Source organism: Chrysemys picta, chromosome 4 (assembly GCF_011386835.1).
Source record: "Chrysemys picta bellii isolate R12L10 chromosome 4, ASM1138683v2, whole genome shotgun sequence".
Classification (NCBI taxonomy): Eukaryota; Metazoa; Chordata; order Testudines; family Emydidae; genus Chrysemys; species Chrysemys picta.
Window position 1 is genome coordinate 57287113 of NC_088794.1, and position 18601 is coordinate 57305713.

Genomic DNA, 18601 nt, shown 5'->3' on the forward strand with positions numbered 1-18601 from the left:
GATGGCCAACTCCTTGCTGGGAACAGAGCGGGGAGGGGGACTGTTCTGGGTGCTCCCACCCCTGGCTCTTCATTATTATGGCAGGACCATAGTTATTGGGATGCCCACTTCTCCCTTGGCTTCCAGCCCTGGCACCCTCCAGCCCCCATCAGCCCTGCTGGTCCAGACATTGTCCTGCCCCATCCCTAGGGGAAGCCAAAGCCATACAGCAGAGAATCAGGACTCCTGGGTTCTTTTCTCAGCTCTGCCTCTGACGTGCCACCTGACCTTGGGTGAGTCCCTTCCCCTCCTTGTGCCTCAGTCTCCCCATCTGGTAACACTGCCTGGCCCGTCTCTCTGGAGGGCAGTGAAGCTGGGTTCCTGAAGGGCTCTGAGATGGAGGGTGTTGGGGATGTATGGTCTAAGGGGACCGTGTGCCAGGGCTCCCCTGTCACCGGGGTTCATCCCGTCTCTTCCTGGCAGCCCGGAGAAGGAGGCCTTTAAGAAGAGGCCAAAGCTGCAGCAGGAGAACGGGGAGGAGACGGACGAGAACGAGGAGGTGAGGGAGGCTTCCCTCGTGGAGTGGGGGGTGGGAGCCCGATTGCTAGCCAGAATGCCAGCGACCTTCTCTGTGCCTCGCCGGCACTTGGGGCAGCTGTGTCCTGCCGCACCCTGGGAGGTGGGGCAAAGCCCAGCCTGTTTGTGGTAGTCGCAGGGGATCCGGGGGCCAGGGGCAGGGTTCATGACCACCCCTCATAGGGCAGCCAGTCTGCTGCTGTTTGGCCCCGCCTAGGTGTGAAGAGTGGGGGCAGGGCATGGCCGAGGATGGCGGGTAAGACAGTCCCCTCTGCCCCCTGGCAGTGCCCTGTGCCATCTGACACCCTGGCAACAGGTGGGGCAGGGCAATTAGCCACAGGCCTTTCCATGCAGCTGGGCTTTGTCCCGTGAACCGTGTCCCCTCTGCCCCAGCCGTCCCGGAGGTTCTCATCAGGTCCTTCATTTTCAGCTGCCATCTCAGTGGGGAGGGTGGGGGGAGCTCCCCAGACATGGCCCACTCCCTTTGCACACAGGGATCAGCCCTGCCCCTGGCCCCGGGTCAAACGTCCTCTCTCCTGCCTCTGCCTGGCACTGGTTTCCGAGGCAATCGCTTTAATTCACCCACATCTGGGGGTGGCGGATGGGGAGAGGCCTGAGCCCCTGCGACAATAGGAGAGGGGCCGAAGGCTCCTGATCTCTGCCCTAACCCTGCGCTTGTTTCCCAGGAGGAGGAGGAGCGGGAGGAGAGTGGCTGTGAGGATGAGGACGAGGATTCGGGCAGCGAGGAGAGCCTGGTGGACTCGGACTCCGATGCGGAGGAGAAGGGTAACTCGGAGGGCACGGCGCCCAGTTCTGTGCTTAGGCTGGGGCCGGGGATATCTGCAGTGACTCAGGGCTGTGCCCCTTTTGGGGAGGCGGTAGGCGGCTGCAGTGGGCCTGTAGGGTGAGCTGGGCAGGTTTTGGCTGGAGGTGCACGAGGTGCCAGTCAGGGTGCTAAGGTGGTCCGGCTCAGCTGGTGCTCAGTGGCACAGGCCTGGCTGCCAAGCTCTGTCCCTTCCTCCTCAGCCCCCCGCATTCGCCTTCGGGTACCCAGGCAAGGCTAAGACCGCAGGAGCGAGATGCCATCCCCTCTGAGTCCTGCCTCATCTGCCTCCTTTCCTCTGCAATGCCAGAGTCCATAGGGGACCCGTGAGCCAGGCACTGCCCCTCCCCTCTCCAGGCTGGCCCAGGGCTGCCTGGCTCTCTCCTCCTGACCTCCCTGGGGCTGCCTGGCTGACTGACTCTCCCCCCACCTCTAGTGGTGAATTTCCAGGCTGATCTGGCCGACCTGACCTGCGAGATCGAGATCAAGCAGAAGCTGATTGACGAGCTGGAGAACAGCCAGCGGCGCCTGCAGACCCTCAAGCACCAGTACGAGGAGAAGCTAATCCTGCTGCAGAACAAGATCCGCGACACCCAGCTGGAGAGGGACCGGGTGCTGCAGAACCTCAGTACGGGCAGTGCCCCCTCCACCCCCCGGCTCATCCCACCGCACGGGTCCTCTGAGCCATAGCTGGCAGGAGAAACCCTGGGGTTCTCCCGGCGCCCAGTGAGGCCCAAACTGGGCTGCTGCCCCCTGCATTCCATGTCCCTCTTGCGGTCCCCAGAGATTCCCGCTGGCTGCTCAGTGTCTGGCTTCCCAGCTCCTGGGATCAATCCTTCTCCTCGGCTGTGTGCCACTTGTCCCGCCTCTTGATCAGAGCTGGGCCTGGTGACCCCGTGACCTCCCAGCTGTGCAGCCCTGTGGGGAGACAGTGGGTGTAGGGCCCAGGGAAAGTCCCTTCTCTCGGAGGAGCTCCAAGCTCTGACACACGTTAATGAGCTCTGCCCCCTTGCGAGACTGGGCCAGGCAAAGAGGCAAAACCATCTGGCATCTGCGGCCAAGCTCCCAGCTGCTCCCGACTTCCTCCCAGTGAGGAAACTGTGGCTCTCCAATGCAGGAGCAGCAGCGTAGCCTGCCCATGCAGAGAGCTCCATCTCGAGGGCTTTTCAGTCCTGGGCATCTTCCCCGAGTGGGGCAGCTGATGCTATAACTGAGACTTTAGTGATTGAGACACCTGCCCCCAGCTGAGTCCCACCAAACTCCTCTCAGCAGCATCCCCCTCTGGGCTGAACAGCAATGGCTGCCTGGAGGAGAACAGTGTGCACCCAGTCCCTGGAGCGGTGTGGTCCCTGGCACATGCCTGGCACTGCTCTGCTACCGGGGTTATTGGTCTAAAATAGGCCCATGGTTCTGGCTTGCAGGCAATGACTGGTCTGGGCTACTCGGCCATTGAACATCTCCTGAGCTGCTGGACCAGGCAGGCTTGTCCCTGGAGGCCAAGAGTTAATCTAAAGTGCCCCCCACTGAGGGTGCTTTCCCTGGGGGCCTGGTGGGTCCAGGGGGCAGCTGGGTGGGATGGAGCGTGATGGGCTCGGCCTAGCCTGGCACTCTGAGCGTCTCTGCGCCACCCCCTTCAGGCACCATGGAATGCTACACGGAGGAGAAGGCCAACAAGATCAAGGCGGACTACGAGAAGCGGCTGAAGGAGATGAATCGGGACCTGCAGAAGCTGCAGGCAGCCCAGAAGGAACATGCTCGCCTGCTCAAGAACCAGTCGCGCTATGAGCGGGAGCTCAAGAAGCTGCAGGCTGAGGTGGCAGAGATGAAGAAGGCGAAGGTACCTGGCTGGGCAGAGGAGGATGGGGCTGGAGGGGCCTGGCCTGCTTGTGCTAGCTCTTCAAACTGGGGAGGGACGGTGGATGGGCACAGCCCCTTGTGCACACTCCTTATGCTGGGTGTGGCTGTCGGGGGGCCCGCAGGTGGCACTGATGAAGCAGATGCGGGAGGAGCAGCAGCGGAGGCGGCTGGTGGAGACCAAGCGGAATCGGGAGATCGCCCAGCTGAAGAAGGAGCAGCGCAGGCAGGAGGTGAGAACCCAGCTCCTCACCAGGGCTCTGCAGATAGGGCAGCTCTGGCTGGGGCCTGCGCCCCTCACTCGGCTCTGAGCTCCCACACCGGCTGGCCAGGGTGCAGTGGGGAGTGCGGGTTCTCCAAGGGGTCTGGGCCTTTCCTGGGGAGATGCCCCAAGCCAGGCTCCTTGGGACCAGATGGGGAGGGTGCTGGAGAGCCCTCGCTAATGCATGATGTGTCGGGTCCCCTCCCCTGTGCACAGGTGAGCAGTTACCTGGGTGAGCCAGCCTGCACCCAGAGTCCCTGACGCAGGGTGGGGCAGGGGCAGGGGAGCCCCTGTGACGGGGCAGGGCTGAGACAGGGAGTGGGGCCATTCAGGATATGGGGCAGCAGGGGAGCCCTGCAAAGCTGGGGCTGAGCCGCAGGGATGGCTGAGCAAGGCAATGGGAAATCTGGAGCAAGCGCTGCACCAACAGAGGACTGGATTCCACTCTCTATTACTCCAGTAAATCTGGAGTAACCGCATTGACATTAGCGGAGTCGCTCCAGATTTGCACTGCTGCTGCTGCGATGTGAATCCAGCCGTCACCTGCATCAAGAACATTCCACGTTCAGTCCTGCCCTACCTCTGCTCGGCAGTGTGTTAGAGCTCTTCCGGGTGCCCGGCCGCTGGGATCAGTGCCCGGCTTGGCCCCCAGGCCCGCTCCTCTCAGAGCCCGTGTTGGGCCACTGGCCGGCCAAGGCCTGCAGGTCAAGCCAGGAATGGGGCTGGCAACATAGAACAGCGTAAAACCCTGCCTGGTTGGGGAGCTGCGTGCTGAGCACCCTGTGCGGAAACCAGCCACCCCACCGACTGTCTGGGGACGACTCCTCCTGCTGAAGGCGCAGCATGTCCCCTCTCCCAACCACTGTCCATCTGTCTGTCTATCCCTTGAGATCAGCACCTGGTGGGGTGGCAGGTTCCGCCTTCCCCAGGTCAGAGGAGGTGATTGCTTCCTCTTGCATCTCTGGTTGCTGCTCAGGGCAGGTACAAATGCCACAGTGCTGCCATCGGTTACAGCAGAATAAATCCCGATTAGCCCCAGTTGCTCCAGGTTTTATACCGCTGCTGGTGAGATCAAAATCTGGCCCATGGCCTGCACTGAGAACATGCCATGTGCTGGCCCCAGGCAAGGGGGTGGGGGAGCCCTGGGTCCCCTCCCCTTCCCCCATTGCTGCCATGGGTTCTACCCCAGACCCTGGGTTCCTCTTTAGCGGCTCATGCCCGCTCAGGACTCGACTGAGGCTCGGCTTCTCTCCTGCGCAGTTTCAGATCCGGGCGCTGGAGTCTCAGAAGCGGCAGCAGGAAATCGTGCTGCGAAGGAAAACCCAGGAGGTGAGTGCCAGCCCCTGCACCTGAGGGCGTCTGGAGAGCCGCTCGCGGGGCTGTGACTGGGTGGGCGCTGAGGCCTGGCTCCTGGATCGGGCCGTTGACAGTGCAGGGCCCTGGGGCCTCTCCAGACGGAATAGTCCCCTCCGCTGTCCCAGTGGGTCATGCTCCGCCAATGCTGGGTTGTTCCCAAAGCGCTGGCCCTCGGTGGGGTGGATTTCCCACAGAGCCTGGTGGTTTTATGGCCAGGAGTAACCAGGCAGGAGATGACAGTGATTGTGGGGGAGGAAACGCCTGCCTCCGGGGGCAGCTGATCTTCTGGGGTCACGAAGGAGGAATTCTCTGCGTGCCATGTGCGACCGTGCACAACAGGCTGTGTCCCCCTCCCTCCTTCCTGGAGCTGGGTCCTGGCAGCCGAGTTGGTCACGTGACTCGTCCAGGCTGCCTCCTGCCCCAGCACCCGTACAGCTTGCGGGACGGTGCGGTGCTTCGATCCCAGCCTCTTCCCAGCCCCTCCTGATGCATTGTGGGAAACTGCTATCCACGGGTACCGGACCTTCACCCAGCCCAGATAGGCTCAGCTCTCTTGAAAGGTGCTCAGCTGCTCCCGGGCTCACTTTGCCACCTGAGAAGCATTGGAGTCGCTCTGCGGCTGGGGGGCGATGCCCCCTGCGGGTGTTCCCAGGAGGCCCAGCCCTCAGGCACTGCTCTCACCCAGGTCTCTGCTCTGCGCCGCCTGGCCAAGCCCATGTCGGACCGGGTCTCTGGGAGGCTGAGTCAGAAGCCAGCCATGCTGGACTCAGGTGCGGAGGTGTCCGCCAGCACCACCTCCTCGGAACCGGAGTCCGGCTCTCGCTCAGTCTCCAGCATCGTGCGCCAGTGGAACCGGAAAATCGACCACTTCCTGGGAGACCCTTCGCCCTCCATGAATGGGGCTCGGCCCATCAGGTCAGACCAGTGCTTCCGAATCAGTGTCCCCCGTGGCCTCGTTCCCTGCTTGGCCCTCAGGTCCCGGGCTCCTGGGTGTTAGATGGGAGCGGAGTTCTGTGGGAACACGGGAAACAATGGCTCTATCATCGTGGGCGACTCTGCCAGGTGATTTGACACGTGAGACTCTCCATATTGGCTGGAGGCAGACCTGATGTGTAAATGCCCCTCTGTCCTGAGCACTAGCAGGCGTGATGGCCGAGCGCCCGCCTGGTGGAAGCCCCCTGACCATGTCCCATCCCACTGCAGGAAGAAGTTCCCAAAGAAGGGGATGAGCCAGACCTTCAGCAAGGCGGCCCGGATCAAGTGGCAGTCGCTGGAGCGGCGCATCTTTGACGTCGTCATGCAGAGGATGACCATCGTCAACCTGGAGGCAGACATGGAGCGGCTGATCAAGGTGAGGTGTGGGGGGCAGTGCCCTGGTGGGGATTGGGTGGCCTGAGCATGACCGAGGGCCAGGAGTGCTGGGAGGCTGCTGGCACCTGGACAGCGCCGGCTGAGGCGTTTCCTTCCCACCCGCCCCCCAGAAACGCGAGGAGCTGGCGCTGCTGCAGGAGGCGCTGCAGGGGAAGAGGGGAAAGCTGCAGGCGGAGAGCCCGGAGGAGCAGAAGGGCCTGCAGGAGCTGAACGAGGAGATTGAGGTGCTGACAGCCAACATTGACTACATCAACGACAGCATCGCCGACTGCCAGGCCACCATCATGCAGCTGGAGGAGACCAAGGTGCCAGGGGAGGGGGCCTGCGGGCGGGGGTGAGGTGCAGGGGGTCTGTATATGGGGAGTTGGTCTCACGGGAGGGGGAGCAGGGGAGATCACCCCAGGGCATTGTATGCTGTAAAGGAAAGGGGGTGTTCTGGGGGCTGGTTGATAGTTGGGGTGGGGACTGGGCGTGAGCAGGAGGCTGGCTGGCTGGACTCTTCCTCTAGGCAGTTTAAGCATAAGGGGTGCAGGAGGCAGGTTTGCAGGGTCCTCTTGCTTTCTAAGCTCCAACTTCTGGGCTGAAACGTTGTGTCGTGGGTCACGCAGGGAGTCAGGGCCGAGCTGGCTCCCTGCTCTTAGCCCCCAGAGCTCGCCCCCTCCCTACAGAAACGTCACAGAGCAGCTGTTGCAGTCTGGCTGCTTTCTCTGCTTGTTTGCTGATGACGGCTGTATAAGGCCCAGTTCAGCAGGTGCCTGAGCACTCACGGGGCTGGTGCGATAGGCTGCTGTAGGCCCATGGGCGCCAGGCTAACGGACATGGCTGTGGCTTGGCTTGGACCAGCAGAGGCCAAGAATCAGCCGTCTTCAGCTGCACGGTCTGAAAGGCCGGGGCCAGGATTTAGGAAGCCCCTTATATATTGGTCCGTCACCGTCAGGGTCTCCATTGGTGCTGGATGGTTTATTTGTGGAAGGGACGGCTGCGGAGAGCATGATGTCCACCACCAGCTGCTAGGCCCAACAGCCCTGATGGGAGTTCTGCACATGCTGGAGTCAGTGGAAGCCCTGTCCGTACCATGGGACAAATGTACCCATGGTGTATCCAGTGCTGTGGGCAAGGCGTGGTCTAGCCACGCTCAATCCTGTCTGTGTGCACAGAAAAAACCAGGTCAGCACCAGGCTCCAGCCTGGGTCGCCACGAGGCTCCAAACATGCTTAGAACATGGGCTTTCTCCATTCCCTGCGTATACGGCAACACAACCTCCTGTGAGAAACTGCCTCGACCCAGCCCAGTTCCACAGTGGCGTTCCTGTAGCCTAGACCGAAGCCAAGCACGTGGGGCAGCCCGGTATTCAGAGCCAACTCCAGGTGTAGCCAGGAGAGAGGGTTGAATATGCTGTTTGCTTCTGTAGGAAATCTCAAACCCTTTTAGTTTTTCTTTTGAAATTTCCCAGGGGGAAGAAAAAATCAGTTTCTCTCTCTCCCCGCCCCACCCCCTGAGAAACTGGAATTTTTGTGGTTTTTGAAAATCAGTTTTGATGGTTTAAGGCGAAAAAATTGAGGGTCTTGGGAAAGAGTTTCCCTTTTCTGAAACTGCGAAGTTGTGCTGAAAGCTGTTGTCAAACATTGAGTCTCTTTTCTGATGTCAAATTTTTGTAAAGGGAGGGTGGGATTTTGACCAAAAAGGAAATTTTTGTTTAATCAAATATTTCCACAGAGAAACAATAGCCTAATAATGAGGCCTTTCTCCCTGGCACCTGTCGGGTGTCTGTGCTGCAAGGCAAACCCCACAGCACAAGTCTCAGAGCCTGGATCCATTGCCTTGGCTCGCAGGGCTACGGGGCTAAAAGGAAGAGTGTAGACATTCACACAAGGGCTGGAGCCTGGGCTCTGGAGGGTCTTGGAGCCCATGAGCGGGAATGTCTACACTGCTACTTTTAGCCCCGTAGTGCAAGCCCGAATCCTTTGGCCAGAGGCTCGCTGCTGTGGGTTTTTCTTTGCTGTGTGGACACACTGTTAATGACATGGGGGATCTGACCCAGGTTCAGCACAGTGTAGCTCTCTGCTCCCCTCCTAGCAGCTGGAGGACATAAACAGGTTTTTAGTATATGTCTACGCTTAAAACCTTGCAGCTGTAGCAGATTAGGTGTAGACGCTCCCCGTCGGAGTAGGTAATCCACCTCCCAAGGAGGTGGCTGTTTAGTTTGGTCAGCAGAGCTACACTCTCCGGGATGGGGGCGGGGGGGGGGGGCAGGATTTTCATATCCTGGAGAGACATAGCTATGCTGGTATAAGTTCCCAGTGTAAACCTGCCCTTGGTCTGCTCTGGTCACCTGGCTAGCGAGCAGCTCCTGCCGTCCAGGCGGTAGAAGCTCCTCTTCTTTAGATCCGCAGGTGTGTGGTTCAGTCCCCATAGATGGCCCAATCAGGGGCCTGGTTCCAGGCACACATCCAGTGCGAGTGCTCATGCACAATATTGGCATGCAAGTCGTCGTCCCCGCCGCCTGCTCGCAGAGCGCCGGCGTCAGCCAGTCAAGGAACGCCCCCTGGTTCCATGGCGCTGGTGTCTCTCCTGGCCTTCTGCTTTCTGCCCTTCACCGCCCTCAGCGCCGTTCTAATTCCCCTCCTCTCTCCTGCACCGTAGGAGGAGCTGGACTCCACCGACACCTCCGTGGTGATCAGCTCCTGCTCCTTGGCCGAGGCGCGCCTGCTGCTGGACAACTTCCTCAAGGCATCCATCGATAAGGTCAGGCAAAGGGCCTTCCAGTGGGGGTGCAGCTCTGGAGGGCGGGTCGCAGAACATGGGATCCCAGGAGGCCCCCTGTGAGGGTGGGATCACAATTGCTGCAGGTCAGGTTTGGAGTCAGAGCTATTTGGCTGCGCCTGGGGCATCCTTTGTGCGTGGGTGAGGGAGACTGAGAGGCCTGCCTGGCCTGTGTGCTGCTGGACCCAGGGAGGGGAATGGGGTACAAGCAGCAGCTGAGTGAGGCTGGTGTGGAACCTGCATCTGTGGCCAGGGACAGGGACTGAAGCCAGGAGCTGATTCCCTGTCCCACCCACTGGCCCGTCCTGTGTGCTGGACGGAAGGTAACCTCCTGCTCCCGCCAAACAGGGGCTGCAGGTGGCTCAGAAAGAAGCCCAGATTCGCCTGCTGGAAGGGCGCCTGAGACAAACGGATGTGACCGGCTCCTCCCAGAACCATGTGATCCTGGATGCCCTGCGGGAGAAAGCGGAGTCCCACCCCGAGCTGCAGGCGCTCATCCACAACGTGCAGCAAGGTGGGTGCTGGGCTTTTCCCTCCTGGGGACCCCCGTGAGTACTGGGCATTGGCTGGCAAAGCAGCCGGCAGCGCTGATGTGGGGCCTGGGGCTGGCAGCAGCTGGGAAGGCTTGGGGTGTTTCCCTGCCCATACAGATGGCACGTCTGCCCATTGGGACAGATGGAGCCCACCCCAGGGCTCTTGGCATTGCTCTGACCCTGTGGGCAGGAGTGATAGGCCCGCTTCATCCAGACGTATCAGCCCACATGGTCACAGCCTGTCCAGCCGTGAGGATGCACTGATGGCGCTTTGGTGGCAAAGAGTTAATGATACGATAGCAGTGGTCTGGGGGAGTCCCAAGGACCTAAAGGGCCACACGCTGATTGGCGACCGCCTGCTGGCTGGCTCTGATCGGACCAGCCCAGTGCGGTGCCCTCCCACCCTCTGTCGTGTTGACGCACCCTTGTTGGCTGTTCCTTGTGCAGAGAACGGCTACGCCAGCACGGACGAGGAGATCTCGGAGTTCAGCCTGGCCTCGGAGGGGAGGTAAGCGCACCAGGGAGCGTGCAGTGTCCCAGCCTCGTGCGCCCCTGAGCGGCGGGATCTATGGAGGGAGGGGGGCACATCTCTGTGGCACTCATTGGCAAGGTAGACCCGTTAGAGCTTGGCAGCTAAATTCTCCAGGTTCTGTCTGCACCGAGCATGCTCCAGCCCCTCGGAGCTCCTACGTGTGACCCGACGGTGCACAGGCTACTCCCACGCGATGACTGGCCGTGCTCAAACCAAGGCGTGCAGGGGCTGTACAGAACTGTCCCAGTAATCGTTCCTCTTGAGGGCCAGGGGCAAGACGGAGCTGGGAGGGAAGAGGGCCCCGAAAGGGACCGGGGGGATGGGCTGTACCTCGGGGAATGGGAGGAGGAACCATAGCCGGGCTGGTGATAGGGTGTTATGGGGTGGAGGTGATGGGCAGTGGTTTCTTCCTTTAGCTTTAAGTTAAGCCTTAAAGGGGATCGGCCATTTAACCCTTTGTTTCCTACAGCTTCTCCCAGTCTTTCACCATGAAGGGCTCGGCCAGCCAGGACGACTTCAAGTTCAAGGTCAGTTCACGGCCACAGACAGGGCCGTTTAACGTCCAGATGTGGGGTCTTTGGTCCATTTTACCCCCTCTCCCTTTGTGCTCACGGCTGGGCGGTGGCCCTTGGCGGGAGTCTTCTCCATGGGCGGAATGTCTTGGGTCTGGAACTGAAATAGCCCGGGGTCTGGTCTCCTGGTGACGGCCGTGCCTGGCGTGTTACTTTGGCCCTATAAATGGCTCCTTGAATCGTAGAGCCCACTTTAAACCCCCAAATGCCACATCATTGAGCTGTACTGGGCTTCCCTGAATCCAGGCAAGGTGTCCTGGTGCTGTCTAGCCCTCCTCTGGGAGCAAATAAAACCCATGTGACGCCCTGGTGCTGTGCGACCTTCCCAGAGGCTAATTGACTGGACCAGTCCCTCCATGTGCCGAATCCTCCTGGGAGAGCTGCTCCGGCACTCTGGGCCATACACGTTTCAGCCTTGCACAGGGGGGTACTTCCTGTTGCTCTCATTAATGAGCTCATGAAACGTTAATGCTGGCAACCGGGGCCCAACTGAAAGGTTTCTCTAGATCTGCCACTGCTGGGTGCTTGGCCCCAGAGGCTTCTTGGAACTGAATGGCCAAGGGGCGCCAGTGTCTCAGACTTGCTCCACGTGCTACCCTTGGGGCAGTGAACTCCTCGCCTCTCAGCCCTCCCCTCCCTGTGCCACGCCATAGGGGGAACCTAAGCTGTCAGGCCAGATGAAGGCTGTGTCGGCCGAGTACCTGGGACCCACGCTGGACATCTCCACCAAGAACATCACCAAGTCCTTGGTGTCCCTCATGGAGATCAAGGAAGACGGGATCGGCTTTTCCATCCGGGATTCCTACTACAAGGATAAGGTCTCCCGCACCATCAGCCTGCCCACCCGCGGCAGCACCTTGTAAGCCCTGGCAAGCATGGGCCCCACGTGCTTACAGGCCCTTGGGGGGAAGCGGTGGGCTGGGCCATCGTATTCTTCCCTTGGAGCCTTGAGTCTGGACTCCTCTCGGTCGACCTAGCCTGTCCCAGCATGCAGTGGTGGGGCTAGTATGCTCTGCCATCTTGGATTGCCAATGTCCACAAACTGCCCGTCGGGGGGACGGGGCCTGGGGAAGGCGGGGACAAACCGGGTTCTGCTGTCGGACAGAGTTGGGCGTCCAGTCTCCACAGCCCTCTTATCGAAGGCACGGAGCTGCCTTCTCCAGCAGCAGTCTCGGTGATGAAGCCAACAGGACCTGCGCTCACAGCGCAAACCCTTAGCCGGGGCCGCTGGCCTGGCCTTGGGCCCTGCCGGGGCCTGATCCAGCCCGCTGGACCCCTGGCTCAGGAGGTGGATCTGTGCGCTGCCCCAGGGCTCTCGGCTCGCTTGCTCTGGGGTAGGCCTGTTCAGTGCTGAAGGGCCCTGGCCCCCAGGAGGGGCGATTACTGATCTGGTCTTGCTCTGTTCCAGCCCTAGGCAGTCCCGTGGCTCGGACACCTCGCCTCTGACCCGGAGGAAATCCTATGACCGGGGGCAGCCTGCCAGGTGAGTGGGGAGAGGCTGGAGAGCACATGGGCCTAGCTCCCCATCGGGGACCGGCGTGTGCACTCAGCTGTGCCCAGGCACGATGCTGGGGGCTGGATCCAGCTGTGCCATAGAATCATAGAATATCAGGGTTGGAAAGGACTCAGGAGGTCATCTAGTCCAACCCCCTGCTCAAAGCAGCACCAATCCCCAATAAAGCATCCCAGCCAGGGCTTTGTCAAGCTGGACCTTAAAAACCCCTAAGGAAGGAGATTCCACCACCTCCCTAGGGAACCCATTCCAGTGCTTCACCACCCTCCTAGTGAAATCGTTTTTCCTAATATCCAACCTAGACCTCCCTCACTGCAACTTGAGACATTACTCCTCATTCTGTCATTTGCCAAGCTCCATCCTCTTTGGAACCCCCCTTCAGGTAGTTGAAGGCTGCTATCAAATCCCCCCATACTCTTCTCTTCTGCAGACTAAACAAGCCCAGTTCCCTCAGCCTCTCCTCATAAGTCATGTACCCCAGGCCCCTAATCATTTTTGTTGCCCTCTGCTGGACTCTCTCCAATATGTCCACATTCTTTCTGTAGCGGGGGGCCCAAAACTGGATGCAGTACTCCAGATGTGACTCACCAGTGCCGAATAGAGGGGAATAATCACTTCACCATGGGCTGGCACTGCAGGCCTCCCTGTGCTGAGTGGAGGTGCGGGGCAGGGGGTAGATCCCCGGACCAGGCTTGTGATCATGGGTCTCTTTCTGAACACCCCGGCTCAGGACTTCGGACGTTGGCTTCACGCCTCCCTCATCCCCTCCCACCAGGCCGCGCAATGACCGCAACGTCTTCTCCCGCCTCACCAGCAACCAGAGCCAGGGCTCCGCGCTGGACAAGTAAGAGCCTTGCGGGGCAAGGAGCGGGTAGGGGGGTGAAGCTCCAGGGAGCCCAGCCCCAAGAGCAGTGAATGGCAGACGGTGACTCCCATGGCTGTCCCCAGGTACCGTCCCCCCTCTGCCTCAGGCCCGGCAGTCCCAGCTGGAGTCAGCCCCAGGCTCCTGCCGGGCTCGTGAAGCGACCAGGGCGAAGGCAGAGAGCTGCGATACCGGTGCAGTAGAACTTCACATGGGGCAGCATCTCCCTGGGCAGGGGCCCTATGCCAGACCTGTCTATAACCCCATTGATATGGAGGGGGGTCTTTGGTCCCCCTCTACTGGCTGGACTTTGTCTCGGGGCTGCCCCTGAGCTGCCAAGCCTGGGCCTTTAGCTCAGGCAGAAGCAGCTGCTGTTGAGAGCCTGGGGTGGCAGATGCCCTCCCTGTAGATGATCCAGCTGGAGGCTCGTCGTTACATTGCACTGCTAGAGCCCTCAGAACAGGCATGAAGCGGTGCCCTGGCCTTTAGCGTTGTGTGCGCACACGTGGCAGTGCCCGGTCCCCCGCTGGGCCCGTGGGGATCCCCTGGGGGGCTGGGTCTGTCACAGGCCCCACTAGCGGCCCTGGGCTCTTTAGCTCCTGCTGCTAGCTCTGGAGGGCCCTGGTTCAGGCCCCAGTGTGTTGGCCAAGATGGCGGCTGTCACACTGGCTGCCGGCAGAGGAGAATTTCACCTGCAGGGACGCTGCTGGGTGGGTTTGGCTGCAGTTATAAAGCGGGTGAGGTGGGTCCAGGGGGCTGCTAGCTGAGGACACTAAGCGGTCCCCAGGCGGTGGGGAAGCTATTTCCCAGTCGGCCCTACCCCAGTTCTGTGTGGCACTGGCTGTGCCATCGCACCTGCCCCTTCTGGGCCCTGCTCCCTCTCCCACTGTGCTCTGTGGGGAGATGCTGGCTGCTCACAGGTCCCGGTCCCCGTCAGGAGGTGACATGGCTGCTCTGGGTGGGGTGAGCTTTCTGCCAGGGGCCCGTAGGTGCTCCGATTGCTCCTGGTGCCAAGGGCTGTGACCCTTCGGAGGTGGGGTGGGGGTGCTCTCCAGTGGCAGCCTGTGGTTTCTACGGAGGAACGAGCCCACCTTAGGACTGCCTTTGACCGTCACGGGCCAGCCCCTGCACGGGTGCAAATTGGCCTAGCTGCCGTGGGGGCAGCAGAGCGGCTTTGATTTACAGCCCCCGAGGGCCTGGCCCTGTGGGAGCTGGTAGCAACCACCTCCCATCTGCCTCCCTGCAGAATCCCAGTTTGGCGGCCATGTTCTAATCTGGGGGAGCTCATGGCGCTGCCTGCAGCTCAGGACCAGCCTCTGGTCCCCATCCCGCCTGCTATCAGACCGCACGATAGCGCAGAGCCGGACCGTGTCAGAACGCCCCAGCCGTACCCCAAAACCGGGAGTGCGGAACCTGAGGGGCTAGGTTGCATGGCTGGTGGCAGTGATGAGACAGGGGGGACCATAGGAAGATTAAATGAAGACTGGATGCAGGAATCCCCGGGCGAGGCCTCAGGCATGCACTGTACTGGTCAGACTGGGTGATTGTAGCAGTCCCTTCTGGCTGAATGACTCCAGTCCAGCCTGAAAGATCTTGTGTCCGAGCCACGTGTCCCTTCCTGCTCCTCTGCCCCTTTCCTCTCTGGTTTTCTGTGTCCGCTCCTCCCTCTCTACCCCGCTAGCTTGGATGCAATAACAACACTCCACTCTCTGACTCCGCTGCTGCCTCTCTCATCCGGGATTTTTTCTCCCGTAATCCTGCTAATTTTCTGTCCCTAGGTCTGACGACAGCGATTCCTCTGTCTCGGAGGTGCTGAGGTACATACAACTTTCTATTGATTAGAACTCTCCTGCTTCTCGCATTTCCCTCCCCCTGCCCTGCATGCTGAATCCGTGCTGGCCAAACTCTGGGCCTTGCTTCTTTGCTAAATCTATTGGGACTCTGTCCTGGTGCTGCTCTTGCTCGCTGTGTGTCCCTCTTTCCTTCTCTCTGCTTCCCCGCATGGCCCTTGCATGCCATGTCCGGCTGTGGAAGTCCCTTTCTGCCTCTGGTCTCCAGTGCCTTAAGGTCTGAGCCATCGTCTTGAAATGCAGTGCTGGGGGTTTAAGCGGATAGCGTACGGTGCTTTCACTGAATGGGGGCAGCTGCATGCTCTATTCTGCCTCGAGGGCAGGGCGGGTAGTGATGATATCTCGCGCTGTGTCTGGCCTAGCTGCAAGAGGCAGGGCAGGCCAGCTGTTGGAGCTGGTGGATGCTTGGAGGGTCCAGGCTATGATGCGCTTTTTTTTTTTTTGTCTTCTCTCGCACCTTCAGTTCAGACATCTCCAAGCACTTGACAAACGTGGCTTCAGCCTCCCAGCACCCATGGCGAGGCTGGTCAGGATTGTTATCCCTGGCTTGTGCCTCAGTTTCCCCATCTGCAAAGAGTAAACACCTGGGGTGCAGCCTCTTGGCACCGAGGATCCTGTGGCTGCTGCTGAGGCCTGTGCAGCCTCCCAGATATATTAGAGCAGCCTTGGGGTTGCTCTAACTCACTGCAACCTCCCAAAGGGCTGCTTGCCGGCTATGCCACAACCCAGAGTTCCCCTAATGGGGTGAGCTAAGGCCCTGGCTCTGCCCCCAGCATGCCTGGGTTTGCAACACGAGCCACATAGAACCAATTACGCTAGCCCAAGGCAGTGTCTGTGCCAGGACAACTCTCCTTCCCCCATTCCCTGCACATCAAAAGGGCCAGGCTGGCAGAGGAGCATCTCCCCACTGGCCTTTGGGTGCCTATTTGAGACACCGTGGGCTTGACTCTGACACCCTGAGCACCATCAGCTGGAGTAGTGGGTGCTCAGCGCCCCTCAAAAAATCCATTCCAACCATGCCACAAATGTGCCGTGTGACCCTGGGCTAGCCCTTTCCCCTCCCTTTGCTTCAGTGTCCCCACCTGTAATCCAACCCTGCTGGGAGGAGGGGAGGTGCTTAGAGATCCTGGCTGGGAAGCTGCTTTGGGGCTATCAACCCTCTCCATGATGGGCTCTTCCACCTGGGCTCTTTCCTCAGGGGTGTCGATTCTCATGTGCTCAGCGCTCTAGAACCTCCCTCTGAACTCTGCTCACAGCCCCATTGGCTGTTGCTGGGGCAAAGCCTAGAACTGGTTTGAGACAGGATTGTCTCCTGGCCAGGGAGCCAGGATTCCTGGGTTCTCTCCCTGTTCTCGGGGGATTGAGAACTCCTGGGCTCCGTTCCCAGCTCTGCCATTGATTCGATTGTGACCTGTTAAAAGCCCTTCCCCATCTGCCAAAACAGGGTGAAGCTCATTGCAAAACTGGAATGGGTCAGATGGAGAGAGGGTGCTTCCCCCCCCGTTGGCCACAGGGTGGTGCCCTTATGCCCCACATAGCACGGCTGGAGCAGGGCCCCAGTTTGTTCAAGCCTGGAGGTTCGGTCCGGAGCCAGCCTGTCCCTGCTAGTCTCTGACTCCACAGGGGATGGGGCAGCGTGTGCCATGCAGCAGCCTGGACTCTGTTGGCTTCGGGATCTTGCCTGGATGGGGCACAGGGGCCACCCACAGCTCTCACGGCGGGAGGGGGGTAGCTCATCTGTGCCAGCAGCGAGATGGCCAGGGGGTGAAGCCCGTTTCGTTTCCAAGCCCCTGCCCCAAGCCAAGGCAGGGTCTGCACGAGTCCCTGAGCCCTTAGCACCAACGGGGTGTGACCTGCCCCGGGGGACCTGTCTGGGGAGCAGGCTGCCCGGCAGCTTCTGTCTGTGGTTTGCTTTGCTCCGGAGCCCCACTAGCAGGCCCTGGCAGCCTCGTGGGGCGGGATCTGGCTTCGTCCTGGGTCACCCAGCCAGCGCCCTCCTGCTGACGCCCTTGCTCTCTCTCTCCCACGGAAGGGGCCTCATTAACCCCGTGGGCGGTGCCAGGAGCACCCGGACAGCCCCGCTGCAGTGCATCTCCGTGGCGGAAGGACACTCCAAGCCCGTTCTCTGCGTGGACGCCACCGACGAGCTGCTCTTCTCCGGATCCAAAGGTGCGCGCCTCAGGGGCGGGCCGGCTGCTGAGCTCTGGGTGTGATCATTGGGGAGTGAGCCTGTTACCCAGGGGAGGGGCTGAGCCACCCCAAACTGCGGGGGCAGGACAGGAGCCTCTTGCTCAGACGGCACCGGCCTGCCTGAAAGCCACAACGGGCCGGTGCAGTTCTGGGTCCGCCCAGAAGAGTGCAGCAATGCTGCATGAGTCATTAGGCTGAACAGCTGTGTGGTGACATCCCTGAAGCGAGTTGTTGGGGCCTCTGCCCGGTTCCTAGTGGCCGAATGTTCACCTCGCACCTGGCACTAATAGACCCTCCCCCCGTTGGCAGGTCTGGCAGAGGTGCCAGGGGCTGGATGGGCCACAGGGACTGAGCTCCCCTGGGGCACTTGTGGGAGCAGGGGGAGGGGGGAGAGAGGAAGCCATGAGGGTCCTTTGCTGAGGACGGGAAGGGTCCTGCAGTGTCATGTGCTCCTGCCTCCTCCCGCAGACCGGAGCTGCAAAATGTGGAACCTGGTGACAGGCCAGGAAATCGCCTCGCTGAAGGGCCACCCCAATAATGTGGTATCCATCAAGTACTGCAGCCACTCAGGGTTGGTCTTCACTGTCTCCACCTCCTACATCAAGGTGTGGGACATCCGGGACTCAGCCAAGTGCGTCCGCACCCTCACGTAAGTACCTGACGCACCAAGCTCAACGTGCTGCCCTGCCAGCGTTGTGCACTCAGGGCAGCATTGCAAAGGCCAGGAGGCCGGGCCGGTCTGCAGGGCTGAGTCTAGGAATGCTGCAATGCTGGTCGCTGTAGCCTGGCCTGGCTCGTGGAGGCTCCGTGGCTTGGTGCTCTGCTCTCAGGGAAGTTGCTCCTCTCGTCTGTTTCGGGGGGCACCGTGCACCCTACAATTGCTTTGATCAGGGATGGGTAATGACCCATCTGCAGCTGCCAGCACCGTTTCCAGACCCCAGCGAAACAGCCCCTCTCACTGGTGCCCAGCCACAGACTGAGACTTCTCTTTTAGGCCTCCCCAGGCCTAAAATCTGACTGGCGGGATCAGGAGCGGCGCCAGGGTTTTTGGCGCCCTAGGCGGGGGTTCTTCCCTGCTCCTTGTCGTCGTTGGCAATTCAACGGTGGGGGGGTCCTTCCACGCTCCCGGTCTTCGGGGCACTTCGGTGGCGGGTCCTGGAACGAGTGAAGGACCCACCGCAGAATTGCCGCCAAACACCCAGAGCGCGGAAGGACCCCCTGCCACAAAATTGCCGCCCCCCCAAATCCTGGTGCCCTAGGCGACTGCCTAGGTAGCCTAAATGGAAGCGCCGGCCCTTGGCGGGAACATGCCTGGGCTGCCTGTCAACATCAACTCCAGGCCAGGGGTGAGGTTTGTGACGCTGGCACACCTGCTGGTACGGGTCTGGCTGGCTGCGTGGCAAGGCACCTGTGACGAACTGGGACTGTTCTTGCTGGGGTGTGTGAATGCTGACAGGGGAGTGTGACTAGGATGGTCTGCATCGGGGGATGGGAGCCGGCCCAAGGGAACATACCTGAGCTTGTAACATGAGAACCCAGGAGGGGGTTGGAGGTCAGATGACTCC

At 60.6% G+C, this 18601-nt stretch overlaps 1 protein-coding gene across 7 annotated transcripts in view; it reads left to right on the forward strand.

The window, feature by feature from the left end:
* LOC135983393 (kinesin-like protein KIF21B) overlaps positions 1-18601 on the forward strand; it is an 85715-nt gene that overhangs the window by 50006 nt on the left and 17108 nt on the right. For 3 of the 7 annotated variants that reach the window (XR_010600990.1, XR_010600992.1, XM_065595011.1), the window contains 19 exons: positions 463-538; positions 1242-1341; positions 1815-2006; positions 3016-3215; positions 3358-3465; positions 4755-4823; positions 5536-5765; positions 6054-6201; positions 6332-6526; positions 8865-8966; positions 9333-9498; positions 9965-10025; positions 10519-10576; positions 11275-11480; positions 12030-12104; positions 12865-12978; positions 14775-14813; positions 16879-17015; positions 17505-17685. Coding sequence is in view for 2 of the 7 variants with exons in the window: in XM_065595011.1 (XP_065451083.1) it covers positions 463-538; positions 1242-1341; positions 1815-2006; positions 3016-3215; positions 3358-3465; positions 4755-4823; positions 5536-5765; positions 6054-6201; positions 6332-6526; positions 8865-8966; positions 9333-9498; positions 9965-10025; positions 10519-10576; positions 11275-11480; positions 12030-12104; positions 12865-12978; positions 14775-14813; positions 16879-17015; positions 17505-17685 (2457 nt within the window). In the remaining 5 variants the exon portion in view is untranslated. The remainder of the gene's footprint in view (positions 1-462; positions 539-1241; positions 1342-1814; positions 2007-3015; positions 3216-3357; positions 3466-4754; positions 4824-5535; positions 5766-6053; positions 6202-6331; positions 6527-8864; positions 8967-9332; positions 9499-9964; positions 10026-10518; positions 10577-11274; positions 11481-12029; positions 12105-12864; positions 12979-14774; positions 14814-16878; positions 17016-17504; positions 17686-18601) is intronic. The other 4 variants (XR_010600991.1, XM_065595012.1, XR_010600993.1 and 1 more) reach the window with 2 other exon arrangements.